Genomic DNA, 26,130 nt, shown 5'->3' with positions numbered 1-26,130 from the left:
GCGGCGGCGGCTCCTCCCCGGGGCGGTGCGGGCGGCGGGCTCCAGGCTCCGGAAGCGGGCGGTGCTGCCTGCCGAGCCGTTTCCTGCCCGGGACGCGGCGGAGCCGGAGTGGAGTGGAACGGAGCCGAGCGGAGCCATGACTCACCAGACCGGCATCCACGGTAAGTGGCGCCCGCCGAGCCGCCGGTCTCCTCCCGCCCCTTCCCGTCGGGTGCCCGCAGCCCCCGCTGCCGTGCTGGGCTCGGTGGGGGTCAGACCTCCGCCCCCCGGGCTGCTCCTCTGCACCCGCCTCGGGAGGCGCCCAGCGGGGACGCGCCCTGAGCATCCCCCGGCCCTGCCGCGGCAGGCTGCCGGGCGGCGTCGGCGTCGCGGTAGCGATGATGAGGGCGATAAGCTGAAGCTTCCCGAAGGAGCTGGCAGGTTTTCCTGCGAGTAGCCGGGGGGAGGGGGCGCTGAGCCAGGCTCAGAGCATTTGGGCGCTTTTGGGAGGCGAAGGAGGGGGACTGGCTCCGGGGATGCTGCCGGTGAGGGGCTCTCCTGCATCCTTTGTCTGGGCTGATGCTCAATAGCTCGTAAAGACGCCTTCTGCTGCGGCAGCACCATAAACCACGCAGATCTGCTTCGCTGCCACATCAGCCCCGGCCACATCTCCCCCCCTGCGGTGATGCTGGGCCCCCGGCGCTGCGCCTCCTCCCAGGGGGATTGCAGAGAGCCTGGATAAATTCTTGCCTGACTGTTGCCATTGTATTTGGGGGAAGCTCCCCACTTTCTGTGCTCATTCCCTACAGGACCCGGCCAGCACCCTGAGACGATGGCTTTTGCATTTATGGGTGCGTTTGGTGCGTGACTGTGTGTCCTCATGGTATTTCCCTCCTGCTCCCCACTAGCCAAGTCAATTAACAATATTAATCAGGAGTAGAGGTGCTGCATAATTTATGTAACCGAATCAATATGCGAGCAGGGATGTGAGAGCAGCCACCCCTGAAGCCCGGCTCCACACCAGTTGGGTGTGAATCCAGCACCGCTGTGTGCCCCGGGAGGGGAGCTGGGACATTGGCCTCGCAACTCCCTTCCTCACAGCCAGCACCTTTGTGCGAGGTTGTTGAATTTGTGGCTGCTGTTCCTTCGTGGCACGAGCATCCTTGTTGGTTGAGTGCACGGTCGAGAGCATCCTTCCCTTTCAGATGCTGCTGGAGGAGCTGTAGTTGAGAAACGGTTAGCTGTGGTGCTTAGATGTTTCTCCTGCTTTGCTGGGAGTGCTGGTAGCTGATGACATTTGAGTTCAGATTTGTTACTTCTAGTTTAAGCTGAGACACTGAAGTTCAGGCTCTAGTTGAATGTTCCCTCTACTGTAAAAAAATAATAATAATTTAAAAAAGTACCAGTGGGATGGACCCCAGCGCCCACCTGAACTCTTGATGTGCCGCCCCTGCTCTGCAGAGCTCTCCCGTGGGGTTTGGTGCAGGCAAGGCCTGTTGTGCTGCCTGTGCCCCAAGAGGCTGCTGCCTGTTGCTTGCTGCTGTGCCTCTCTGCTTCTACGCCGCTGATGCCGTCCTCCCTGGCACCCCTGCAGCTGCTGGGGGGAATGCGCTGGCTTGGCAAAGCCGTTGAGCCGCTTTCCGAGAGCGCCGACCTTGGTTGCCCACCGCTTGGCAAACCCTGCCGGGACCAGCGCTGAGTTACCGCGAGTTATTGTTGCCCGTAGGACGTAATGTGCTCCGTCAGCAGCGCCCTGCTGGAAAGGGGAAGGGACTCGGACTTCCCCCGAGGAGCTGCAGCCGGTGCAGGGTGGAGATAGACCCAACGGCTCTGCCCAAGCAGCAGATCCCCAAGCTGGGGGTGGCGTAAAAACCTCCCTGTGGTTATGAAAAATAACTTGCGTTGGGTGGTCTTGCTCTCCCAGCATCTTGGACATCTCTGGGTGGCTTCTCTGGGTCCGCTCCTCCATCCCCTGCTGCGCAGTCCCTCTTCCGGGAAACGGCTGTTTCCTCTCGGAATGCAAATCTGCCCCTCCAACACCTGCGATGCTGAACTGGGGCGCTCGGGGCTTTAAGGGAACCACCCTGGGGGGGGTGTGGGGGGGTATTTCAGTCCTCCCCACCCTGGCACGGTGATCAAATTAATCCCTTTGCTCAGCAGACAGCAGATTCGATATTGGATGAGGACCAGCAATACCACTGCTACCTTCATCCCCTCTGCTGAGACGCTGAGGTCTGTTATTTGCCGAGGAGGAGGGATTTTCCGCATCTTCCTGGTTTCTGGGCCCTTGTTATTTTTGTGTGTGCGCATTGCTTTGTGTTTTTTCATTCCCATTTCTCCCCTGTTTGCAGGAAGGCATCTGCTCCTGGGGGAATTACGATCAGACCCGCTGGCTGGCTTAGGGGATGTTGCGGGCAAGCCGGCGAGAGGATTTTGGTTGCCGCTGTGGTAGATCAGCATGAGAGCAGGGTGATGCGGTGACGGGGGACCCCCTAGAGCAGTCCCCCCGCTGCAACGCTACCAAATCATCCCGGCTTTTGGGGAGAAGCAGGTGGTCCCAGGGAGGGGGAGCGATGGCAGCGCTCGCTCGGGGGTGCAGAGCCGCAGGTTTGGGGTGTTTAATGAGGGCTGAGCCTTTCACACAGAGGCAAGAGGCTAATTATTATGTTTTTTTAGGTATCCGTGGCAGCTCCCTCGAAGGTGCTGGCAAGAAAATCGGGCTGCCATGGAGACTGCCGGGCTGGGGAGGTGGTTGGAAGCTATCGAGGGTTGCTGTGGGCTTCTTGGGGTTGGAAACCTGCTTTTTAACTACAGCCAAGTATTTTTGCAGTCCCTGTTCTGCCCTGAGTGGCATTAGATGGGGACAGCATTCACTGTTTGAGTTTAAAAGCCAGGACTGGCCACTGTGCCTTAGGAAGGTGATGCTGAACCAGGGCTTTGATGCTGGTGGGAGGTCACCCAATTGCCTCTGGGTGCTCTTTCGTGACCTCTGGGTAGAGAGAAAAAGTCCCTCAAAGGGTTTTTTTTCCATCTAGAAAGTAAAGAAATCAAATGCATGTTGTTTCTTCAACCAAAAAAATAGTTTGGTGCCGGCTCTTTCTGGGGGAGGTGGCAAGATGTGGGGATAGGGAGGGACCTTTGCTCCCATCCATGACTGAGCCTCTGCTTTGCCCCAGGACTGGATCTTGCACTGGGAAAACATCTGGTAGGAATGGCCATTTGCTTCAGGAGAAGCATAACCGTGATGTGTGCAGGCAGGAATGATGTCAGATGGGGAAAAAAGGAGCAGAGAGGGAGGACCTGGGAGCTGCTGGGTCTGCAAAGGTCTCCTGTGAAAGCAGCCAGCTTCCTGGCTCTTCAGTGAGAAGAAAGCCGGAGAAGAAAGAAGGAGCTTGTCTCCCCATCCACTGCTTCCTCAGCCTCTCTCCTCCCACCCTGCTGGGAGGCAGCGCTGGCTCCCGAGGTGCCTGGCCGCTTGAATTTGGGGGCGGCTTCATGGCTGGGATGCCAGGGGTAACCCCTAACCAGGGATGCATCATGCCATGCCATCAGCGGAGGAGGAGAAGGGGTGGCTGGTCCATGGCCCCTGGTGTCCATGGGGGACAGAGGGCACTAGTCTGCTACAAGGATGGTTTTGAGGAGCCGGTCCCCGCTTGTGAGTTCTTTTCTGGGGCCAGCACCCAAAACGGAGGTTGAAGCCCATTTGGGGCGATGGCCCGCATCCCAGCTGGTGGCACGTCAGGATGACCAGAGCAGCATGGGTGGAAGACCAGACAAACACCCTGAGGTGTCAAACCCCTTGAAGTTAAGCACCTAGAGTGGCAGGGTAGAGGAAATCCCTCGGAAAGCACGCATCAAGAGGCTGTAAATGCAACGAGATCTCTGCCAGGGTCTGTCCCTGGGTCCCTGTCCCCACCGACGTCCAAACCAGTGCTCCCAGTGGTGGCTTTACTGAGCAGAGAAGAGGAGCAGTGACCAGCAACTTCTGCAGGCAAAGCGGGACTGTGCATGCTTGGCTCTGGGATGCCGTGTCGCTGGCTGGATCTGACCAATGCTGCCTGCAGGGTGGGCACTGCCTATCCCGGAGCGAGGGAAGGGCCAAATAACTCTGATCTGAGGTGCCAAAGCAGAGAAAAGACAGGTTCCAGGCACGCATGTGGAAAATCAGGTGTTGAGAAGCAAATGGCTGGCATCAAGTGGGTGGCTGAAAGTCTCTGGGCAGGATTTGCAACACAGACCAGGAGTCGCGTAAAATCCTGCAGGATACAGCCCAGCCCCACAGAAAATTGGGAGAAAAGTTTTGCTTGTGTCCTCTCTTGCTCAGATATTTCCCCCCCCACACCCCCCTTCTTTCTATTTTCTTCTGACATGTGTAGCTTTTTCCCAGAGAAAAGATTCCCTGCAAGGACATTTTTTTTTTCCATGGTGAGAAATAAAATCCTCTTAGCGCTTGAACTGGCCAGCCATGTCCATCAGCAGAAAAGCGCTCTGCAGCGAGCGGGTTGAGCAGGCGCTGTGTGTCAGAGTTACACCGGGATAGGCTGAAAAGGAGGAACTTTAGGAGCAGCAAGAGCTATTTTGTGCCTGTTGCAGTTCTGCCCGGCAAGAGTCGGGCAGAGCTGCCTGTGCAGAGAAGGTGTGCACGGTGCGGGTGTAACCATGTTTTATCCATCAGCATCTCAACTACTGTCTGGCCAAGCAGCCCTGGAGTTTGGACAAGTTTTGCCCAGGTTTGTGGCTGGATTTTTGGCTGAGTTTCCCTCTTGCACCCTAGGCACGCTGTGCCTCGGACGGTGAAAGAGAAGCAGCCACCTGGAGTCACATCAACTTGAAGATTATGTCCAGGGAATGAAAGATTGATGGCTGGAGGCTCGGGTTTCCCGTCGGGAGCGTGAGGTGACTTGATGTATTGAGAGAGGCATCTGTTTCAGGGAGCATGTATTATTGATCTGGGAGCTGGCCGCTGTCATCGGGTTGGGGGGGGATTGGGAAGGGTCGAATAAGCAAAAACCTGTTGCTTCCCCAACAAGCGAGCAAGAGGATGGAGAAGGGAGAGGTGCAGAGGCGGCGGCATGGCCATCGCCTCCATCCCCATCCCCGTGGTGCTCCCCCAGGGGTTGCGCAGGTGGCTCCCTGGCATCCCCAGGGAGAGACCGGCCCGTTGCCGTGGCTACGGCTGTCATCACTGCGTGGTGCCTCTGTCTCCCTCTGGCCTCGTTACAGCCTGGCTCTGGTCAGATAAGCTAATTGGGGCTGTAAACATCAAAAAAAGGCTTGACTTTGGGGATGGCTTTTGTGGCGGGGTGGTACCCGCAAGCACCATCTCGCTGCTCCATCTCACAGCGTTTTTGGGGAAGTGTGATGCTTTGAGCCCAGCACTGAAATCTCCTGGGGACTGATCCAAACGGCCACATCCCGGGGCAGGGCAGCTCCCTGCTCTGGCTGCAAACAGCACGTCCGTCACGTAGGTGCAAGGATCTGGCTGCCCTGCTGGTCCCCGAGGCGTGGGGTCTTCAGGCTTCAATCCACGCCTGCTCGGTGCTGCCGAGAGGGGAGGCACTGCCGTGCCTTCCCACCACAAGCTCCTCTTCTCCTCTGGCAGCTTGCCTGCATGGTCAGGGCCACCTGAAGGCCACCGCTGGCCATACTGTAACCTTCTTGCCACGCCGTGAGCTGCCCAGCCTGGGTGCCCTGGTACCGATGGCTGGCTCTGCTCAGCCCTCTGTCCCAAATGGGTGGTGGGTGCTGCTGGGCAGGGAGGTTTTGTGGTGCAAGGGGACCTGGGACACGCTGTTAGCAAGCTGCTAAATGCAGGTGGCTCTTGAATAGGAGACAACTCATCTGCAGCCTACGAACAGGTGGAAGAGGGAGGCGCTGCATGACTCGGTGGCTGGAGGCGATTTTTGGGCTGTCATGGGAGGGTGGCTGAGGAGGCACCGGTGCTTGTGTCCACCATGTCTGCCAGGAGGGTCGATGGCAGGGCTGCCTGTTCCTCAAGATGCCACCGAGCTCACCCTGCCTCAAAGCAGCAGCATCCTGGGAGAGTTTCTGGAGGTTTTTTGGGGCAGGGATGGAGGCACGGTGTCCTTCCCGGGGTTTGATCACCCTCATCGTGAGATTCCCAAATGCCGAGGTGGGACCTGATGTTTCTGGCTGGAAAACCAGTACAAGTTGTTCTTCATTTTTCTTCTCTCCTCTGGGCTGACCAGCCCCGGTTCTTTCAGTTGCTCCTGCACGCTGGCCCTTCTGGCATAGGTGCCATCTGTCCTGTGCCTTGCTCCTTGCACAATGCTGAGCCTGGACATGCTGTTCGTGCTGTGCCTGCAGCCTTGCCAGCACCAAATAATGTGGTCATGCTCTTGTTCGTGCCTTCACAAATGACTGCCTGCAACAACATGAAGTGATTAACCTGAACTTGGCTTGCAACCCACTTCTGTTCTCTGGAGCTGCTGGACCATGCCCTGCGTCAGTGTAGCTGGTCCTTCTCCTAGTTACGGTACTTTGCTTCCTATTGAGTTTCATCCTATTTCTTTTTTTTCCAGCCCGTTTCTCCAGTCTCCTGAGAGAACGGTGAATTCTTCTCCAGCACGTGCTTGCATCTCCTCTAGCTTCCCACCTTACAGCTGCAGAAAGCACTATTGCAGTTGCCAGAAGTATTCGTGGAAATGTGGACTAAACCTGGACCCACCACAGGTCCCCACAAGACCTTGCTTGATCCAACCTCTGATACCTCCCAGAGTGAGTTATCCGTGCAGTTTTGTGCCGGTGCTGTAGAGGTTCACCACCACCATGTTTCCCAAGCTGGCTTCCAACACTTGGAGATACTTAGAAAGCTGAGCTGAGACCCTTGAAGCCCACAGGTCTATGGCTCTGCTGGAGGAAGCTAGGTTGATCTCATGCAACTTGGTCTTAGTAGATCCCCACTGGCTGTAGCCCACCTTAGGTTTGTTTGTGGATTACTTGTTCCAGGATTTTCCAGGAACCCATGTCTAGAGGTCGAGTTGGACATGCAGGCCTCCCTCCAGTCCTCTGCCCTGTCGCTCCTCCCTTCCCCATCCAGACACGAGAACGGTTGCAGCTGGCCCTGTGCATTGGCCATGCTGATGTGTGCCCAGCATCTTCTTTCCCACCTCGCCTCGTTGTCAAATGCAGAAGGAGATGAACCAGAAGAAGAAGCTGACTTTTGTGATTTCCCCACACGTGGGTTTTTCAGCCCTTGAGTTGGGTCCTGGAGACTTCCTGGCATGGAGATGCCTCAGGGCGGAGGTGCCGCTCGCCTCCATCTCCAGGGTAAGGTCTCCTCCTTGCCTTTCTTCCAGAGCCTGCTGTTGACTTTTGTATTAATATTTCAGGCACGTGACCCATCTCGTCAAGTCTGCTGTGCCAATTAAGTTGTAATCATGCGGTAATGAAGCAGTTGCTGAGCTCGTGCTGAAAACCTTTGCTAGCTTAGTCCTCTCCCTCCTCGCTGGCTCTTGGCACTGCTTCATGAGAGACAGAAGGGGATGTCAAAGACGCCCCGGTGATTTTTTTCATTTAAATGAAAATTGCTTTTTTATTATTATTATTTCAGCAGAATTAAAGCTCGGAAGCCCGCTCTGCAGTTTTTGAAAGCTCTGCCGCTGTCTCCTCTGGAAAGCATCTTCCTCCTTGGCAGACTTTGCGGTATTTCCCATCATGCGCTCAGCTCCTCCGGCAGCATCTGTGCTTCTCCCCATCCCCTTAAACCCCTCTGTACCTACACAGGTCCCAGCGCTTGGCTGTCACTTGTCAATCACTCAACTGTCAATCACTCAACTGTCAATCATCCCAGCTGTTGATCCAATGGTTTTGGGCACTCCTAGCATTTCCAGGTGCTCTGGGGGGTTGCATTTGCCCAGACTCCTGATTTTCCAGACTCGTGTGCATCCTTGGGCTCTGGGAAGGATGGGATCAGGCCGGAGGGATTTGCAAGCCCGTTAGCGCTGCAGACCTTTCCTTTCTCCCCTGAAGTTGATGCTATAGAAACATCCAAGACCAATGTTATTCTATCCTATTTTGGCAGTGCAATAGGAATTGGTGAAGCTTAAAGCTTATTAGGAGCTTTTGTCTCCTGCATGAGGTTTCCTGGGTGTATAAATGTCTCTCCTCCTCTTCCGCCTCGTGTGTTTGCAATAACCACAGATGCTGCCGGAAGGAAAGAGCCGCTCTCAACAGGGAAAGGGGCTAAAAATATCAGAGCAGCCTTGGATGGGAACAGTGGACGTGGGCTGAGCTCCCAGCCAGTGCTGGGAGAGGGTGAAGGTCTGCGCTGGGAACTGGGAGCGCCATATGCCTCGATGCTGATGGAGGGAGGATGGTTTACTCATGGTGGGATTATCCCAGCAAACCTGTGTCCCGCCCCTAAAATGCCAATAGGGACTGATGTGCCCTTGCTGGGGTGTCTGCGTGCCCATACCCGTGGGGTCCTGCTGGGGTGACATCTCTGGGTTTGTATGGGAGCGCTGCTGGTTGCAGGATACCAGCCTGGGAGCTCTTCCTCATTTGTGCCTCTTCTCTCCGTGGGAGGAGAAACCATCCGGACCTCTGACCAGGGCAGGCTCTGAAGTGGTGGGGCAGATGTATCTCAGGTGTATCGCTTGGGGGGGACAAGCAGGAGTTCCCTGGGGGGCTTCCTGGGACACCCCTGTCCACCCCTCTGCTGCATCGTCAGCGTTTGTGCGTGGGGACATATCCATGCCCCCTCCTTCTCCCTCGGGGCTGGGGGAGCTGCGGGCAGTGACCCAGCCCGGGGTCTGTCTCCAGGGGACAGGGGGCACCAGTGTGTGACAGAGTCGGTGGCCCCGTGTGTCCCTTGGGTGAGTGATGGCTAACGTCCTCCTGCAGCAATGCTGGGGGGCTGCGTCGAAGGGTGGTACCTGCTGCTGGCGGGACTGAAGCAGAACGGATACGGCCCTGCCGGCAGGGGATGGCTTCTCCGGCCACTGCACCTTTCCGGCTGACGTAGTGATGGCTTTCTTCGCAAAGGGCCTTGGCGGCGGATGCCCTCAGGCTCCAGGGACCAAAGCAGGGCTCCTTCACGCTGTGGGCTGCTCCGGCATGGTGATCGGTAATGGGGAGGCGGTGCGGCAAAGCACTGGGAGCAGGGGTTGCTGATAGTGACTCTGAGCATGGATCCTGGCGTGGACTAAGAGGGGCGTCTGCCCGGGTGTCTAATCTCTGCAACGCCAGTTTCTTTAGTATTTCTAACAAGCGCAGAGCTGCCTGTGGCTTTGAACTCACAGGACCCCCTTGGCTGCATGGCCCCATCCAGGAAGGGGCTCGGGCGCGTAATCGAAGGGGCTTTCGGGGGGAGCTGGGCTGGGAGATAATGGGCGCTCCCTGGGCTGGGAGATGCTCCTTGTCGGGGGGCTCAGCCCCTCCAAGCTGCATCTCTTGGGCATTGCCTTCGCAGGTAGCATGTCCCAGGTGGGATGGGGAGCTCTGCACTGGTGATGCTTTTGGGGTGGGCAGCTTAAGCCTCCGATGCTGGCTGCGGGCTGCCCCTTCAACATCTGCTGCCCACTGTTGCCTCCTGGTAGGATGCTGGAGACTGGTTGCCGGTGCCTGGTGCTTGGGGAGGGGGGATGAGGAGGAAGGTGGTTCCCCAAAACACTTCCCAAAAGCCTTCTGCAGCCAAAGCCCCGCCGGCTCTGGAGCAAAACCACGGGGCTGTTGCCTTTCCCTTCTCCAGGGGCTTGGCTTCAAACCAGTGCCTCCAGCTGTGCTGGTCCCGGCTGCCTTGGGAGCAGCATCCCCGCCGTGTGTCACAAGCCTGGGACGTCACAGCCTGTCGGGACATCTTCCAGCCACCCCCCGTATGCAAAGCCTGCTGCTCTGTAAAGCGAATTAACTTGTCACTTGAGCTCTCCCCGCCTGCACCGGCCAAGCCATCATCTAAATTTGGGTGATTATGTTCACCCAGGCCAAGTATCGAGTTCTCTGGATCACATGTGCTCCCAGCTGCTGTTTAACTCTGACACCTCAGGGAGACGCAGCACTTTGCTCCCAGCTGCTTGGGTTTTGTATTATTGTTTTTATTATCATTATTTTGGCACCAGAGATTTTTTTTTTTATTATTATTTTTAAATTTCTATCCTGCCAAGTTGTTCCCCTCCCTGGCCGGTCGCCAAGCAGCCCAGCGCCTGCTTTGACTGCTAAATCTGATCACGATGTTTCTGGTTCTTTCAGCCACCACGGAATTAAGGGACTTTTTTGCCAAAGCCCGAAACGGTTCAGTTCGGCTCATCAAGGTCATCATCGAGGACGGTAAGTCCCCCTTTTAAGTGTTTTGATTTACGCCATGTTGGTTCTCTGTTTTGCGTCTCCTCCTTTCCTCTTTGCCTCTGCGGTGGCAGCTCATTTTTTTGGAAAGCCCAAGGAAAACCCTGCTGGGGCTGCCTGGCATGCGGCAGGCAGAGCTGAAATCCAAGCCCAAAATTTGGGTGTGCTGGTGAGCAGCTATTGGAGCCCCAGGGCAGCTCCAGGGGGGAGCAGCGACTTTGCTGGTGGACCGACGCCACTGTCCGGGATCGGTGCTGGGCTCTGGGGGGCTTTTGCTGCTGCTGTGTCGAATTTCATTACGGGAGCCCTGTGAGAAACTGCTGCGGGTGCCGTGGGACCGTGGTCGGGGGCGATGCGCAGCACCTTCCTCCTTGGACGTGGCATCCCATGGCAGGCAAGGAGGTGCTCTGGGCAGGGGTGGGCAGGGGCGTGCTCCTTGGTGTGGGGCTCAGCACGGGGCCCCGATTGCATCCCGCAAGGGATGCTACACTCTGACACCCATCCCGTCCCAGCCCCTGCTCCTGTGCACGGGGCTGCCCCTAGCCCGGTTTGCAGGTGCCAACCTGCCCACGTTTGCCCCGTGGAAAGGTGCTTTTGGATGGCCTCTACGTCTGTCAAACAAGCAAGCGGAGCAAAGCGCTGATTTAGCATCCCAGTGGGAAGCCTCCGTGGTGTAGGTTTTCCATCGCCTTGGCCTCATACAATTGCATATGAATGACTTGTTTCTCATGGCAGGGGGGGTGTTAACGCCCTGCCAAGCTGCCGTCACCACCTCCCTTGGGTGGGCCACCAGGACCATGTTTGCAAACGCTGAGGTAGACGTGGTCGTAAGGAGCCCGTGCTGGCCTACGGAGGGGCTGTGAAGCCTCATTTGGAAGAGCGGCACGACTTGAAATACGTGGGACGCATCAGCAGGACCACCGCAAGTTTTGGCAGTGTTGGCTTTGTCCTTGGTTCCCGTGTGTTGGGATGCGACATCTGCGTTGTTTCTTCAGAGCATCTTTGACAACAGTATTGCTCTCTTGGCTCCTTTTGCTTTTAAAAAGTAGGAATCAGGTTTGCGTTAGGATAAGTTGTGGATGCTCCTAAGCCTGGACTTAGGGTGCTGGGGCTTGTGCCGCTGGCTTTGGGCTGTGGCTGGTGACACCAGTGAGGGAGACTTTTTACCATCAATGGAAACCACGTCCCACCTTCTCCACTTGGGCTGAATGGGATATATTTATCTGTCTGATGTGTTGGTGGCAGCAGCTGCTTCATGGACCAACCTCACTCGACAGTGCTTTGTGCTTCCCAGTCTGGCTCTCCCACCCTGCCGGCTCCTTTCCCCTGGCCTGGATGAGCCATGGGCAGCTCTAGAGGAGCTTGGATGTCTGCAGAAGCCTCTGAGATGTGGCAGAGCCTGTGGCTGCCGTGGGGAGGCAGGTGGAAGGAAGAAAGCCAGGAGCATCTCTGCGCCAAAGGGCTTAGTCTGCTGGGGACAAGGTGATGGTGGTCCCACCAAGCCTGGCTTAGGACCTCCCATCTGCCTGCCCACACAACTTGGGACAAGGTGCTCGGTCCCTCTGGGCCACCATTCTCTTCTGAAACACAGGAGACATCAGCCTGCTGCTGCCAACCGGAGAAGGACCTTTGGGCAGTAATGAGTGGCCAGGCAGACATCACAGATGGACAGACGGACTCAAGCGTGCTGACCCTGGAAGGGACGTGTCCTGAGCCAGCTGGGGAGGACATGCCAGCTGCCCTGCCTGCACAGGCAATGTGGAAGAGGGGCCTCCAGCCCTGCTCAATGGCTTGCAGAGGACCTCCTGCCCTACCGGGCATTTGTCTTGGCGCATGTTGGAGCAGGCAACAGCGGGTGGAAGGAGAGGAAGATGGTGCAAGGAGCCTTACGGTGGATGCTCTGTGGGCATCCCCAGGACAGCAGCTATGGCCGAGCAACCCTTTGGGAGCTCTTCAAGCTGATGTTGCCCTTGGGAGCTGGCCAGGAGAAGCTGAGGTCAGATGGAGAAGGTGTGGGGGTCGCGCACTGAGGCTCAGCAATGGTTTGCTGGCATCAGAGCAGCTTGTGGTCCAATGCGGTTTTAGGTGATGCTCTACTCCTCGCTGTCAGCAGGTTTCTGAACAAGGTTGGCTTTGCGGTCTTCCCCGTTGGGTGCGTTTCTTTGCACGTAGTTGATGTTGTGCACTGAGCTTTGCAGACTCCCGGCTCCTGCGCCGTACCCCTGTGGCGCCTGCCAGAGCTGCAGGCAGGGCTGCCTTGTATGGGCATTTCGGAGCAAGGCAGCCTGCCTGCGGCTGAGTGCTGGGGGCACCTCGAGGGCCAAAGATGCTCCCAGCTGCGCTTTTTCCAGCAGCAGCACCCTGCAGAAATGGAGCCTGAAATAGCTGGTGACAATCTTCATCACTAATAATCATGCTTTGCCGAAGGGCAGCTGTTCCGGGTTCCCCTTTCCTGATGCTTCCCGAGGAAATGGGAACACCAGCCATGGGCAGTTTGGCTTCACTGCAAGTGCTGGGGAGGAAAATTTGGCCCTGAACAGGGGAAGGCTGGAGGCTGCCGGCTCGTGGCAGCACGGCCGGGATCCGGCTTGGGCGCAGCCTGGAGTGACTCGGCACTGATTGCCTCGTGCGTGAGGTGTCGGGAAGTTTGGCAGATGGAGACACCCGTGAGCTGCCAGTGGGTTTGGCCAGGTGAAATTCCTTGCAGTCTCTTCGGGATCGCAGGTCTTAGCGATGCACAAATCCTTTTGCAGGGCTTTTTTATGTGTATTGTAGGGGTACATTGAGGTTTTTACGCTTCTCTTTCTCCAAACAGGTAATTTTGCTGAAGGTAAAGTATTTTCAGCACCTTTTTTCCCTGCTGCCCTTGTTACTGTACCAGTAGCACATGCCCCTTGTGCGCAGATAATTATGGGTTCAGCATGCGATGGCAGATGCCGTGGCGGGACGGCGTTGGGCAGGGAAGGGCTATGCTGCTGTAGGTGGGGGAATGCCCTGCTCGGATGGGAATGGGGTTGAGAGTAATTCGTCCCAAATCCTTTATTCCTCAACTATTTTCCTTAAAAGCTTTCCTGCCATGGGATTTGGAGCTGCTGAGCTGGATGGGTTGGGAGGGAGAGGGCTGCGCCCCGATGCCCCTGCTGTCTCCCAGTGGGCAGCAGGGCCGTGAGCAGAGGTCCAGGCAGGGCGTGTGCCAGGCTGAGCATTCCCTCGAGCACCAACTGTCCAAGGCCCCAACTTGTTTTGTTTTGGCACCTCCGGATTTTCCTACATCTTGTTCTGAGTCCCGACATCTCCCCCCAGATCTTTCTGCATCTAAAAATGGAATAAAAATACAGGTTGTTTTCCAGCAGCCTATGCTGATTGTCTCCAGCACGGTTGCTTTTCCATCCAGCCATCCCAAAGCTTGGTTTGACCCTCACAGGGGTTTTTCTCATGTTCGTATGATGCCTGCACCAGCGTTTAAATCCCAGCTGAGCGCTGCCCGGCTCGCAGGGCTCCCAGCCCCACCTCCGCTTGCGTAGCAGCAGAAAAAATACCCTCCAGACATTTGAGATGCAACCACGTGCGTGAAATATGTAGGTCGCTTCCAGAGGCTGGGGCTCTCCCGGCAGCGTGGTTCCCCCCCCAGGCTGTGGTCTCTGGGACATCTCCAGTCCCTGCAGACATGGGCTTCGGGTACCAGCTCTGATTTTGACCCTTCTGAGGTTATGGGGAATCCGATGAGAGCAGCTTGGGCTCATTGTCCCAGCTTTTGCTATGGGACCTTTATTTTTCTCAGCACCCTCGTGTCCCTGATGAAGTCTTCTAGTGCCCAAGCCCCTAGAGCTTGTCCAGGTGGGATGGAGGAGGTCTCATGTTCCCCTGTGAGCAAGGAGGGATGGTTGGGGACTACACGGCTGGAGGGAGCAGAAGGAGGCTACAGATGGTCACCAGAGAGGAGAGCCCAGCAGGGAGGAGCACGGGAGGGGAGGAAATGGTTGACAAGAGGCAGTGGGATGCTGGCAGAAAACCAGCCCCTCCACAGCAGCCACAGCCCTGATGGCATCTTCTGGAGGGTCACCTGTGGGGGTGTAAACTCATGTAATGTGGTTCGAGATCTTCATTTGTTTTTCTGCAGGATAGCATCATTGTTGGCACTGGAGCTGTGGCAAGCCCTTAGACAAGCTGCCCCGTGGTCCTGCAAGGTGAACTAAGCCTTGTTTTCATCTAACGCCACCTTTTCCATCTTCTCCTTCCAGAACAGCTCGTGCTGGGAGCTCACAAAGAGCTGTCCCGGCGCTGGGACGCTGACTACGATGCCTTCGTGCTGCCCTTGCTGGACGAGCAGCAGCCATGCTACGTGCTGTACCGCCTGGACAGCCAGAACGCCCAGGGCTACGAGTGGCTTTTCATCTCTTGGTCCCCCGACAGCTCCCCGGTGAGCACCGTGCCGGGCTGTGACACCCCAGCGTGGGGATACGGACGTGTTCTGGGAGGTGGAGATGGAGGGTAGAGGGGTGTTTGGCCAAGCTGACTTCGTGCTGGGGCTGAGGAGGAGTGTTCGCACCCTCCATCGCTGTGCCCGGGTTAAGAAGCGGAGACTGCTTTGGGGATGGGGGAGTTTTTTTAAGACACAGTAAGATACACTGGACCCCATCTCTGTCCTCTTTGCAGCGCTGCATGAGGAGGTGGAGGGGCTGGGATGTAGCGGGGGGCCGCGGGGCCGGGATGGAGATGTCCCACTGGAGCTCTGGCCAAAAGCATCACTTGGAAGAGCTGGTGCTGGCACTGACTGCTCTGCTTGAGGGCTGACGCAGAGCGGCTGCTGGCCCACCTCTGGGCCCAGCTCCAAAATCATCCTTAAGGGCCGTGCAGGCTGGTTCCCTCGGAGCCGCGTGTGGCCGGGCCGGCACTGGCACCGGCTGGGCTGGCTTGTGGGGCCGGAGCCGGCATCAGAGAGCGGGCGCAAAGGGGCCGGTTGGATGTGGTGGTAGTCTAGTGGATTTCAGCGCTACAGCTTGGAAAATGCCATCTTGTTGAGCGCATCTCTGTAACGAGCTTTCAGCGGGACCAAGATTTGCTGCCGTGTTAACACGTGCGCTTATCACATACATACATATATATACATTTTTATGTATGTACTTTATATAATCTATATGCTATAGAGATTTACTGCCATGTTAATATGTGCACTTGTCATATATATGTATAAGTATATATATTTGTTGTATATATTTGTTATATATATAACAAATATGTATAAATACATATTTTTTCTATATTATAACACATATAAAAAAGACCCTCTGCAGTTTTTTGAGATGTATCTGACAAATATATATACACACATATATGTATACACACACTTATATACAATTATAATAACATAATATATATCATTTTATGTGTGTATACATGTGTGTACATGTACATATATGCGCATATACACAATTATAATAATATATAATTTTATATATGTGTACCTATACATGTATATACATATAATAATAGATATTTTTTATCTATACATCTCAACAAACTGCGGAGGGTCTTATTGCAAAAGAGCGGGGTGCCAAGGAGCACTTGCCAAAGCTCTTCCCTGCGTTTTGCAGAAGAACAATGCAAAAGAAGTGCTGAAAGGCAAAAGGCCCTTTTAGGTGACTCCGGCGGTATGTGTGCCTCCTCTTACCCCAGCGTGGGTGAGAAATGATGTGCTGGAGCTCAGGGATGGGAAAGCAAAACACAGAATAAACCCGCGGGTCGCGGGCAGCGCTTGGCGAGGCTGCACCATGCGCGGGCAGTCCTGGAACTAGCGCCGATGGGTTTCCCTGGCCGCTCCCTACCCGGAGATGCTGCGGTTAGAAATCAGCCTGAGCTAGAAACCAGGTTGGTAGCTCCCAGGGAGAGCTGAGGTTTGCAGAGCTGGTGGTGGGATGGTGGCTGCGAGCATCGGGCACCTCTTATGGGGAGGTGCTGCTCCCCGGTCCCACCGTGCAGGATCCCCTCTCTGACCGTGCTTGCTGCCTCCCTCCTCGCGCAGGTCCGGCTGAAGATGCTGTACGCTGCCACCAGAGCAACAGTGAAGAAGGAATTTGGCGGGGGGCACATAAAGGACGAGATGTTTGGAACGGTGAAGGTACAGTGGTGGTTCCTGGGCAGCCATTTGGGTTCAACCCGGAGCTTTGGGAGCCTACTCTGGGCTCGGCGCTGAAGCCAGATGGGACATGGGATGCTGGTGTCTGGCAGGGGGACAGCACGGACGTTTGTCCCCCACGCTGTTTTAGTCTCCTGGGTGGCTGCTGCTGCTTTCTCCTGCCTGCCTGGCTGCGGTCAGTCTGTGATGGACACTGTGGAAGAGACGGGAGGAAGGCTCAGAAGACATTCAGAGCTTTACTCTGAGCAGAAAAAGAAGCGCCAGGCGGTGGCAGTGTCACTCCAGCAGGGAGAGCTGCTGCCATGCCGGGGTCATCTGGTTGCGCTTCCCCAGCAGCGCTTGGCAGGAAGTTTCTCATTCTCTTCCATGGGCTTTTCACAGCGGGAGCTGCACAGCCAGGGCTTCCCAGGCATCAACCCCTCTCTGGGGCTTCTGATGCCAATGGGAGCGAGGGAGGATCCCCTCTGCTGCCCTCCTGCTCTGGTGCCCCTCTCTGCTGCTCCCAGGCTGTGGTCTCTGTCTTTCCCTCTCACTTTTGTGCTCATGAGCTCTGTTAATCAGCCGGCGGAGCCGCGCTGCCACAGCCACAGATGTCTGGGGAGGGGCAGGGTGGTCTGAACGGGCACGGGCAGTCATGGGCACTGTTTAAAATTGAGCATGGGATTTGCACGGAGGCATCCGAGAGCGCTGCTTGGGTTGGTCCTCCTGGTAAGGAGAGAGCCTGAGACCCGCTGGGTTGCTCAGACGCAGCCTCAAGGCTGGGGGTGCATCCAGCCCTGCAGCCATAACCACCCCTGATGCTTCCCCCCGTCCCTGTCCCTCTGTCTGCAGGAGGACGTGTCCCTGGCCGGTTACCAAAAGCACGTGTCCTCCTGCTCTGCCCCGGCCCCGCTGACTGCAGCCGAGCAGGAGCTCCAGCAGATCCGCATCAACGAGGTGGGTGTCCGCCGGCCTGTGGAGAAGGAGCCCAAGACCCTCGGGGTACACAGGGATGAAGGATGCAGGGATGTGTTTGCTGCTGGAGGTGTGGGAGTGAGCATCTGAGCATCCAGCTAGGAGGGATGGCTCATTTTTACTGCGCTTTCTCATACCTGTGCAGTTTAACCCGTTCCTGCCCTTGCCGAGGTGGACCAAGCATCCTCATGGTCAAATTCGTGGCGTAAAGAGGAATTTACAGACTTTTTTTTTTTCTTCCTTTGCTAGGACATGAGCTCAGGGCTCTGTTTTGCTTGCTGTAATTGGCAGTCAGAAGGCTGTTTGAGGCTGAAAGCAGGCAGCAGTCTCTAACCTCTAGGTATCGGGGCAAAAGCCAGAGCTGAGTCTGAATTCGTGGGGGAGGCAGGAAGAATTCAGGCTTATCTCTGGGCTGCAGTAGCGTCCTTTCCCATACTCTTCCTCTGTGGCTAAAAACATGAGGGATGCTGTCCCAAGAGATAGAGGTCTTAGCCTAAATTTGGGGGCTTCTGTGCTGGAAAAAGATGTGGAAGTGGCATGGGGTAGGGTTGGAGGCAGACAAGACTAACGCCATTGTCTCCCCATCGGCATCTTGCGGCACTCGTACCAACCTCCATGGTGCCGTGAAACACCGAGGCAGGGAAGGGGATTGGCTCGCCGGGTGGGAAGACCACCTGGAAGCAATATTTTTTTGGGGATGGGGGGATTTCACTTGGATGCCGTGGAAAGCCTTCCTCTCTAGAGGAGAATCCCTCTCTCTTCTGCCTGTGCTGGGGCTGTGGGGCTCACGGATGGATCAGGACGTGCCTGGGAGATGTGAAGCCAATCAGCCTGATGGTGTTATTTAATGGCAAAGATGAGGCAGGACATTCCCACCTGCCAGAGCAGGTCTGGGGGCAGTGGAGTTGAGGGGTGTTCGGGAGATGCCACCAAGGGGTGGTCTCCGTTGTGTGGGTCTTGGCGTGGTTATCCCAGCTCCCAGCCTGGAGGAGCTGAGTAGCATTTGTGCAGGAGGATCCAAGGTGATGCCCACGCTTGGAGAAGAGAGAGATGGATGCTCATGGTGGCTCTGCGGCTTGTTTGGCACCTTTGGGTGTCTGTGCCATCACCTTGGCTGGCCAGTGCTGCAAGATTAAGTAGTTTTGGGGGGTTTTTTTCGGGCTGTGTCTTGCAGGGTGAAGTGCCCAAGTAAGTGGTGCTCATGGTGCTTGTTTTCTGGTTCATCTGCTGTGCTCTGCTTCCCACCCTTGCCTTCGCAAGATGCGGCACCTGGGTGAAGGTGCTGCTGCCGTTTGGTTTGGTTGGGGGTTATTTTAAAGGTATGCTCTCCTCTGTGTCAGCCCAGGCCACGGGGAGCGCTCACTGGCATTTAGAAAGAGAGGAAAATTGATATATTTTTGCCTGTGGATTTAAGGGTGCGTAGCGGCCAAATGCTGGGTGTGCTGAAGGGTCTCCGTGTTGGTGTGGGGGCTGGCCCCAGGCACGAAGCAGGAGGTGGTGGGAGCTACAGCTTGGGTGCTCGGTGCCACGCTCACCTCCTCGGGGCAGGGAAAACTCATGACTTTACAGTAAATGCAGCTTCGAGCAAGTTTCTGGAGCCACGCAAAGCAGAGGGCTTTCACCAAGAGGGACTATATGGGAGCAGCTCTCAACCTGTAGCAGCACCCTGCTGAGTACAGCGGTACCTCCAGCCTTGCACGTTGCCTGCAGGCTTACAGGCAGCAAGGGTCCTTGCACACACGTGCACGTTGCGGTTTCATTTGGGGGAGCAGATCCAGTGCGTGGGAGCGAGCAGTCAGGGCTGGCAGCGACCCGGGAAGCAACCCCTGGGCAAGCCCTGACCTCGGCACTTCTGCATATCTGCCCATGCCCCCGCTAGCAGTTCAGGACCCTGCATGTCCCCCTGGGTTCAACCAATCCATTAGGATTTTGGAAGTGACACAAGGGACATTGTTTCTTTGAGAGCCACCAGCTCGCAAGTTGTTTTACTGTGCCCCTCACCTGGAGCTGCTGCTGGTGGTGCAGCTCTCCTCTTCTCCAAAGCTGTTGATGCATGACCCTCCGAGACGCCGACCAGGTTTGCAGTCTTCACCCCAATGGTGGCTACGTTTCTGGGCTAGCAGAAGCTCCCTGGGATCCTCCTCAGCCACCAGACGAGTGTGGAGAAGGAGTGGGAGAGGAATAGCAGCAGCAAAGCAGGAGGGGGGAGGCGATGGCTGCGTGGCAGCGGCTTCAGGGCCGGCACAGCGGCCTTTTACACTGAGATAGGAAGGACTCAGGTTTGCATGTCCCCTGGCAGGCTGCCCATCCTTTGGTTAAAGCAGGTTTTAGGCTGCATGAGCCAGGCTTCCCCTGTGGTTTGAGGATTGCATGGACAGAGGCGACGTCGTGAGCTACCCCCCTTCTTGGTAGCTGGGTGGGAGCTTGCAAAAATTTGCCATTTGGTTTTTATATATATATGTGTGTGTGTATATACAAAATAGCTGGAAAATGTGTCGCCAGCTTTACTGAGCTGGAAGTTGTCAGCAGACCGTGGGCTAAGAAATGGCTTTGAATTTGGGATTGAGCTACCTTAACACCCACGAGTGGGAAGTCTTTCTAGAAGCATCGCAGGCTCAGAAACACAGAGGAGAGCCAGGCGTATCGCATTGTGGGGCCGCAGGGGAGAGGAAGGCAGCTTTGGAGCTGGGGGATGAGGCAGAAGAATTAAGAGGAACTAAAGGTCTCTGTGCCATTGCAGCATGTAAGGGGGTGTCATTCGTAGCTGCCGCACAGTGTGTTGGTGGGCAGGTAGAGCAGAGGCTTTGCCAGAAGCACCCACTGAAGGATTCACCATAAGACAAAGAAATGCTCGTTAGCCAAGGTCGGCACTGTGCCAGCAATGAGGAAAGAGGGGAGAAAAAACTAACCTAAAGAAAAGGAGATAAAATAACTCCCCAGCCAAGCCTGCTGCCGGCAAGGCTGCGGTTGGGGGGATGGGATGCGGCGCATGCTCGGCTGTCCCATGCACGGCTCCCGGGCTGTGCCCTGGGGAGTGTTTCAGTGAGCCGGTTTTTAATGTTCTTGAAAAGGGAAGGAGTAGAAAATGCAGAGGTATATGGGGGAGTTGACGTTGCTAAGACAACTTTCCACCTCTTGGGATTTTTGGACTTCAGCATGCTTCGTGTCACAGCTTTAGCTCTCTCCGGTCCCGCTATAACCCTCCCAGCCTCCTTGCATTTATGGGGGAGAAAGATGAGGATCTGGAGGTGTTGGCAGTGGTAATGTCCTCGCGCCACGCCTCTCCACAGGGTAGGACCAGGTGAGCTTGTGTGCGTCCTCTGAACCCCCGCGCGCTTGCCCTCAGGCCCTTGCTGGTGCCACGGCACCCCGGGGGACGGTAGGACAGCAGAGCTTGGAGGTCAGCCAGACCTCTTGCCCACCCAGCACTGGACGACCCTTGGGCAATTATTTCCCTAGAGCTGCACGTTCACACCCTGTTCATCCTCCAGGGTGCTTGGCATGGATAGAGGCTTGGGCATTTCCCCCCCCCCAAACCTTTAGTATACACTGTTTGGCGGGGGGATAGACCAAAATCTATTGCTGCAACTGCTGGAGCTCCTCCAGACCCTGGGTTGGGACCACCCTGGCTGGGGAGCTGGCAGGAGATGGGACAGGGATGGGCTCTGCACGGGGACGTTGGCAGAGACGTTGTGTGTGGGGCTGCTAGGGCTCGGGGCCGGGTCTCTCCCACTCTTCCCCAGCACTGATGTCTCCCATGTCGTTTTTTGCTGCTTTCCCTGCCCGTGCTGCCAGGACCTGCCTTCCCTGGCCTCCAGCAGAGAGATGGTACGCCTCCATCCTCCCGGCATGTCCGTGTGTTCCCCTTCCCTTCTCATTTCACACAAGACCCCCCCTTCCATCCCCGCGTGGGGTGCTGTTGATGGTGTGTCTCCTCTCCCCATGCTCGCAGGATTCCCGTTGCCAGGACTCGAGCACTGAGATGGTAGGCTGCTCTGCCCGCTTGATGCCCGGTTTTCCTTCTGGCGGTGTTTTTCTGCATGCTCTGCTCCGGGCACCCCGGGTCCATCACCTCCCCGGGGTGTGGGTACCATGCGGGGCTGCTGTAACGAAGGGCAGCCTTGTAACGAGATCTGCTTTGGTGCTACCGAGCTGTTTTTTGAGACGTGAGCTTAAAACTCCTGTGTTTCTCTTGGCATGCCTTGATTTTTCTTCCTTTTCTCTATCAGGGGGAGGGAAAAGAAGAAGAAAAAAAAAAAAAAAGTCTGGATTGTCTTTATCCAAAATCCCCCAAACCGATCCCAAACGAAAGGGACCCACGCTTGCTGCAGAGCACCTGGGTTAGCGTTGCTGGACTTTATCTGGGGGTCTTGCGGGGGGCCGGGTCTGGAGGTGGGATGGGCTCCTCCGCCGTCGGGGTGACGCCGTCTCCCTGTATTCTGTGGCAGATGGTGGGGGGCTGTTGCTGCTGCCCATCGCTGGTAGAGTACCCCGGTCCCAAGGAGGTATGCCGCGCCTGCCGCGTCCTGCCCCCCCTTCCCCACTGCTAGTTCACTGCACCCTCCGGTCCTGGTCAGGGACACCCCCGTTGCGGCTCCGCTCAGGATGGAGGCACCCGGGGTGACGTGATGTCTCCGCAGCCTCTCTTCCCTCCTTGAAGTGGGGTTCAGTCTCCTGGAGTTGGGGGTTTGCCTGGGGTATGGGCAGCAGCCTCTGCCTTGCAGGGGTTGTGGGGAAAACAGCAGCTGGGATCCTTCCGAGCTGTGGATCTCCAATTCCCCAGCTCCAGCGTCGGAGGGGGGCTGCCTGTCTGCTGCAGTTAAACCCACCGAGGAGGGGCTTGCCCTCCGCGCCGATGGGGGCCCATGCAGCTGAATGCTGTGATTTCAGGGCTCCCTCCATCAGGTTGCTGTGGGAGATGATTGGAGACGGACACGTGCCAGTGTCGGTCACGGCATCCCTGCCAGGGTCTCGCTGGGAAACATCGGTTTTGAGATGGTCTTTGCTGGGAGTGAAGCAGGGGGGCGCAGGGGTGCAGGGCTGGGATCGGGTGATCTCCCGGTGTGGCAGGACAGTGACAAGCATCGCCGCCCTGAGCCTGGCTGACTTCTCGGTGGTTTAATGCCGTGGTCCCTGTGAGCCAGGTGGCTTCTTGGATGAGAAGCCTTTTGCCACGGCACTGGTCGGTTTTCGTTTCTCTCCCTTCCCCACCCTTTGCCGGTCTCTGCCCTGATGCTCGGAGTGGTCTCCATCCCCAGGTGAAGACGGAGATCAGCGTGGAGAGCAAGCACCAGACCCTGCAGGGCCTGGCCTTCCCCCTGCAGTTGGATGCTCAGCAAGCCATCCAGGCGCTCAAGCAGAAGAAAATCAACTACATCCAGCTGGTAGGTCTCTCGCACGGCTCCCCTGCACCCTGCTCCCCCTGCCTCTTGCTGCCGCCTCTCACTCCTGTCTGCTCCCTCATCCCCTCTGTCCATCAGAAGCTGGATCTGGAGCGGGAGACCATCGACCTGGTGCACACAAGTCCCACGGAGATCGCCGACCTGCCCAAGAGGATCCCCCAGGATTCTGCTCGCTACCATTTCTTCCTGTACAAGCATTCGCACGAGGGAGACTATCTGGAGTCTGTTGGTGAGTCCCCCGGCACTGGGGATGGCTGGTTAGAGCCCACGCTGGTCCCCACTCTCCCTGGACCATCGCTTGCATGGGGAACAAGCGGGGATGGGGATAGGGATGGTGCGGCAGGGGACTTTGAGTCAGTTCCCACTTGCCGTCCTCCTGTGGTGGGTGCTGGCAAGCCCTTTGGTGCCGAAAGAAGCTGCCACGCGTGGTGCAGGGCTCTCTGGGTGCTGCCGCAGAGGATTTGTGTGGGCGGTTTGGTGGCCATTGCATTGCAGGTGTACCAGGAGAGATTTGGGGAGGGGTGATGGATGGGGTGGCTCACCTTCTGTTGCTGAGTAGACTGGGACTCTCGGGGCTGGAAAAGCCATGACCAAGGTGGGATGTGGCTGCCTGGTGCTCCCTGGACACAAGCCCGGGCAGTGCCGCAAGCCCTGCTCTCTTCTCGCAGTCTTTATCTACTCCATGCCCGGGTACAAATGCAGCATCAAGGAGCGCATGCTCTACTCCAGCTGCAAGAGCCGGTTGCTGGACACCGTGGAGCAGGAGTTTTGCCTGGAGATAGCCAAGAAGGTAAGTACAAGCCCACCTGGAGGTGATGGAGCCCAAGGGACTGTGCTGCAGCCTTGGTCCAGCCCCACCAGTGGGCTCAGGGGGGAGTTGGGTGCCCCAGAGGTGAGTGTCAAGACCCCAGGGAGCTGCTAACCCCTACTTGCCGCTCCTGGATGCAGATCGAGATCGATGATGGAGCTGAGCTGACGGCGGAGTTCCTCTATGAGGAGGTGCACCCCAAGCAGCACGCCTTCAAGCAGGCCTTCGCCAAGCCCAAGGGGCCCGTGGGCAAACGGGGACAGAAGCGGCTGATCAAGGGGCCGGGGGAGAATGGCGAGGACAGTTAGATCCCGCAGGACCGGGCGGTGAACGGACAGCATCCCCACAGCGCTTCCCGGCTTCCTCTCCGCTGACCTGGGGATCTTTCCCTCCATCTCAGCCTATTTCCCCCCCCCCCCTCTTTTTCCTACTTCATTCCTTTTTTAAACATCAGGATGGCTTGTTGCACCTGGGGCTAGAGTGATGGGGAGGGTTCCGGGTTGTCGGTGTTTCTTTTCCCTGCGTCCTTGTGCAAGCCCCGGGGCTGCTGGAGGAGGACGGGAGCAGCAGGGTCGTGTCCCCCAGCCTTGCTCCTGTCCCCCCGGGGTCACAGCTGCTGCTCTCAGTGTCCCCTGGGTGACTGAAGGACGTGCTCGCCTGCAAGCTGCTCTATGCAAAGGGAAGGGGATGGTGTTGGGGATTCCTGTTTGAAAAGAGAAAATGCTTCTTTCCCTGCTCCCCCACCCCCCAGATTTTGCTCCCCTGTTCCGCTCTCAGTGTGTGTGGCCCCTCTGCCCCAGGCCTGGAACGATCCTGTACCCCCTCAGGGTGTGGGCAGGACCCCTCCCCGCGGGGTGGGCTTTGCTGGCAGGAGTTTGTCCCTGAGGGGAGCCAGGCGGTGGGAGGCAGAAGGTCCCCCCCACTCCTGAGCTCATCCTGGCCCTGGAGAAAGGTCACTCTGCCTTTGGGAAATATTTGCATCCCCTTTTTGAATCCCCCCAATAAGGTTTTTCCCCTCGGAGGGAGCTGTTACAGCCCTGACTCAGCCCCATCCCTTTTAGGATGGGAGCTGGGGGGGTGCCGAGCCCTGGTCCCCCCACCTCCACGTGCCCCAGCCCCACCGTCACCCCCCCTGGTTTGTTGCCAGCTCTCTGGTCTGGGGCAGCCCCGTGTCTTAAAAATCACATGGGCTACCCTAAATCCTTGTGCGGGGAAGCGTGACAGCCCCTCTGTGCCCCCCCCCCCCCCCGCCCCCAGGATGTCCCCAGCTACCAAGGGCCATCACCAGCTCCAAGGGCTGAGCTTGGTGCTGCAGATTAGGCTTCACTGGGGGTTTGGGGAGGAGAGCTCCTTGCTGCTGGGTACCAGTGAGGACTTGAGAGGCGCCCGGCTCCCTGGGAAAATGGAAACTGGGTCAGTGAAACCTGCCCTCCGCTTTCCTGCTGTCCCGGCAACTGTGCCGACCTTGCCTTGGCCTCGGCAGAGCGGGAGCGGGTGGTGGGGAGGTTGAAGCTGGGGGAGCAGAGCACACTGTACTGAACGCTGTATTTTCTAAAGAATAAAGTATTTTTAAAACAGTCTGATGCTCTTTGGAGGTCCCCGGGGTTCCCCAGGTTTGGGCATTTAGCAACCGCGGGTGCTGGAGCTGCAAAGTAAATTGCTCGGACATCACTAGCCGGGAGCCAGCAACCATCGCAGCATGCCTGCTGTGGCCGCATCCAGCCCTCACCACCCTCAAGGACATTTATGCTTTAATCCAGGGGTCTGGGACAACCCTTTAATGCCCGGCAGGGATTTAATGCCAGACCCCTCCAGCGATGCCCAGAGCTAGAGCCAGCTGCGGGAGGCAGCATCCCTGCTCAGCTCAGCCTTCCTTCCTTTAACGGCTGGTGATGATTTTGCAAGGCTGTGCTGCTGCTGCCTGGGCCTGTTTTCTTGGCTGGAGTGAATCCCTGCGCGGCGATGGGGATGGAATGCGGGAGGATGCTGAGCCAAGAGAAGGGTTGGGAAGGTGACGGGGGCTGTCCGCATCCCAGGCCCCCATCCCTCCCACTCCTCACCCAGGGCAAGGCAGCGTTTCCCAGGCTCCTGGGAGGGGAGCCGGACCCCACACCTCCCTTGGCGGTGAGTAGCTGCCCCGCCAGAGCTCTTCAGCATCCAAAAAAAGACCAATAGCCAAAATCTCCTAACACCAGCTGGGCTGCAGGGTCTGAATTTCCCAACAGCGGGTCCTGATGGAGAAGCAGGGAAGCACGTCCTGGCTTGTGACACAGCCCCCGAAAGCTGCTGCCTTCCCCCTTCCTTGCCCAGAGGAGCTCAGCTGCGATTTGGATATAACCTTTTTTTTTATTTATTATGGTGTCCTGAGCAGGTTTCCCAGCGGAAAGACTCCCTGCGTGCTGCGCCGGGACAGCCCGGGCCCCAAACCTGCTCTTGCAATGAGCCCAGCTCAGGGCTGTGCCTGTGTCTTGGCTTTGAGATGATGATGAGATGGATGATTTGGGAAGCCGGCTGTAAAACAGAACAAAACAAAAAAAAGAAAAAAAAAG

General features: G+C 56.9%; 1 protein-coding gene across 7 annotated transcripts; it reads left to right on the top strand.

The window, feature by feature from the left end:
* Nucleotides 1–64: 64 nt before the first annotated feature.
* TWF2 (twinfilin actin binding protein 2) lies at nt 65–24,830 on the top strand. 7 transcript variants are annotated; one of them, XM_076346195.1, is made up of 12 exons: nt 65–161; nt 10,189–10,266; nt 14,523–14,701; nt 16,304–16,399; nt 17,249–17,353; nt 21,167–21,199; nt 21,324–21,356; nt 21,820–21,876; nt 22,630–22,755; nt 22,852–23,002; nt 23,442–23,563; nt 23,722–24,830. In XM_076346195.1, exons 1-12 carry the CDS (start codon nt 137–139, stop codon nt 23,887–23,889), a joined length of 1,173 nt encoding a protein of 390 aa, XP_076202310.1. In that variant the 5' UTR covers nt 65–136; the 3' UTR covers nt 23,890–24,830. The 7 variants fall into 7 exon arrangements, with proteins under 7 accessions (XP_076202310.1, XP_076202311.1, XP_076202312.1 ...); XM_076346196.1 differs by lacking the exon at nt 21,167–21,199; XM_076346197.1 differs by lacking the exon at nt 21,820–21,876.
* Nucleotides 24,831–26,130: the final 1,300 nt, after the last annotated feature.

Source organism: Aptenodytes patagonicus, chromosome 8, assembly GCF_965638725.1.
Source record: "Aptenodytes patagonicus chromosome 8, bAptPat1.pri.cur, whole genome shotgun sequence".
Lineage (NCBI taxonomy): Eukaryota > Metazoa > Chordata > Aves > Sphenisciformes > Spheniscidae > Aptenodytes > Aptenodytes patagonicus.
This window is presented reverse-complemented; position numbering and strand designations above follow the sequence as displayed.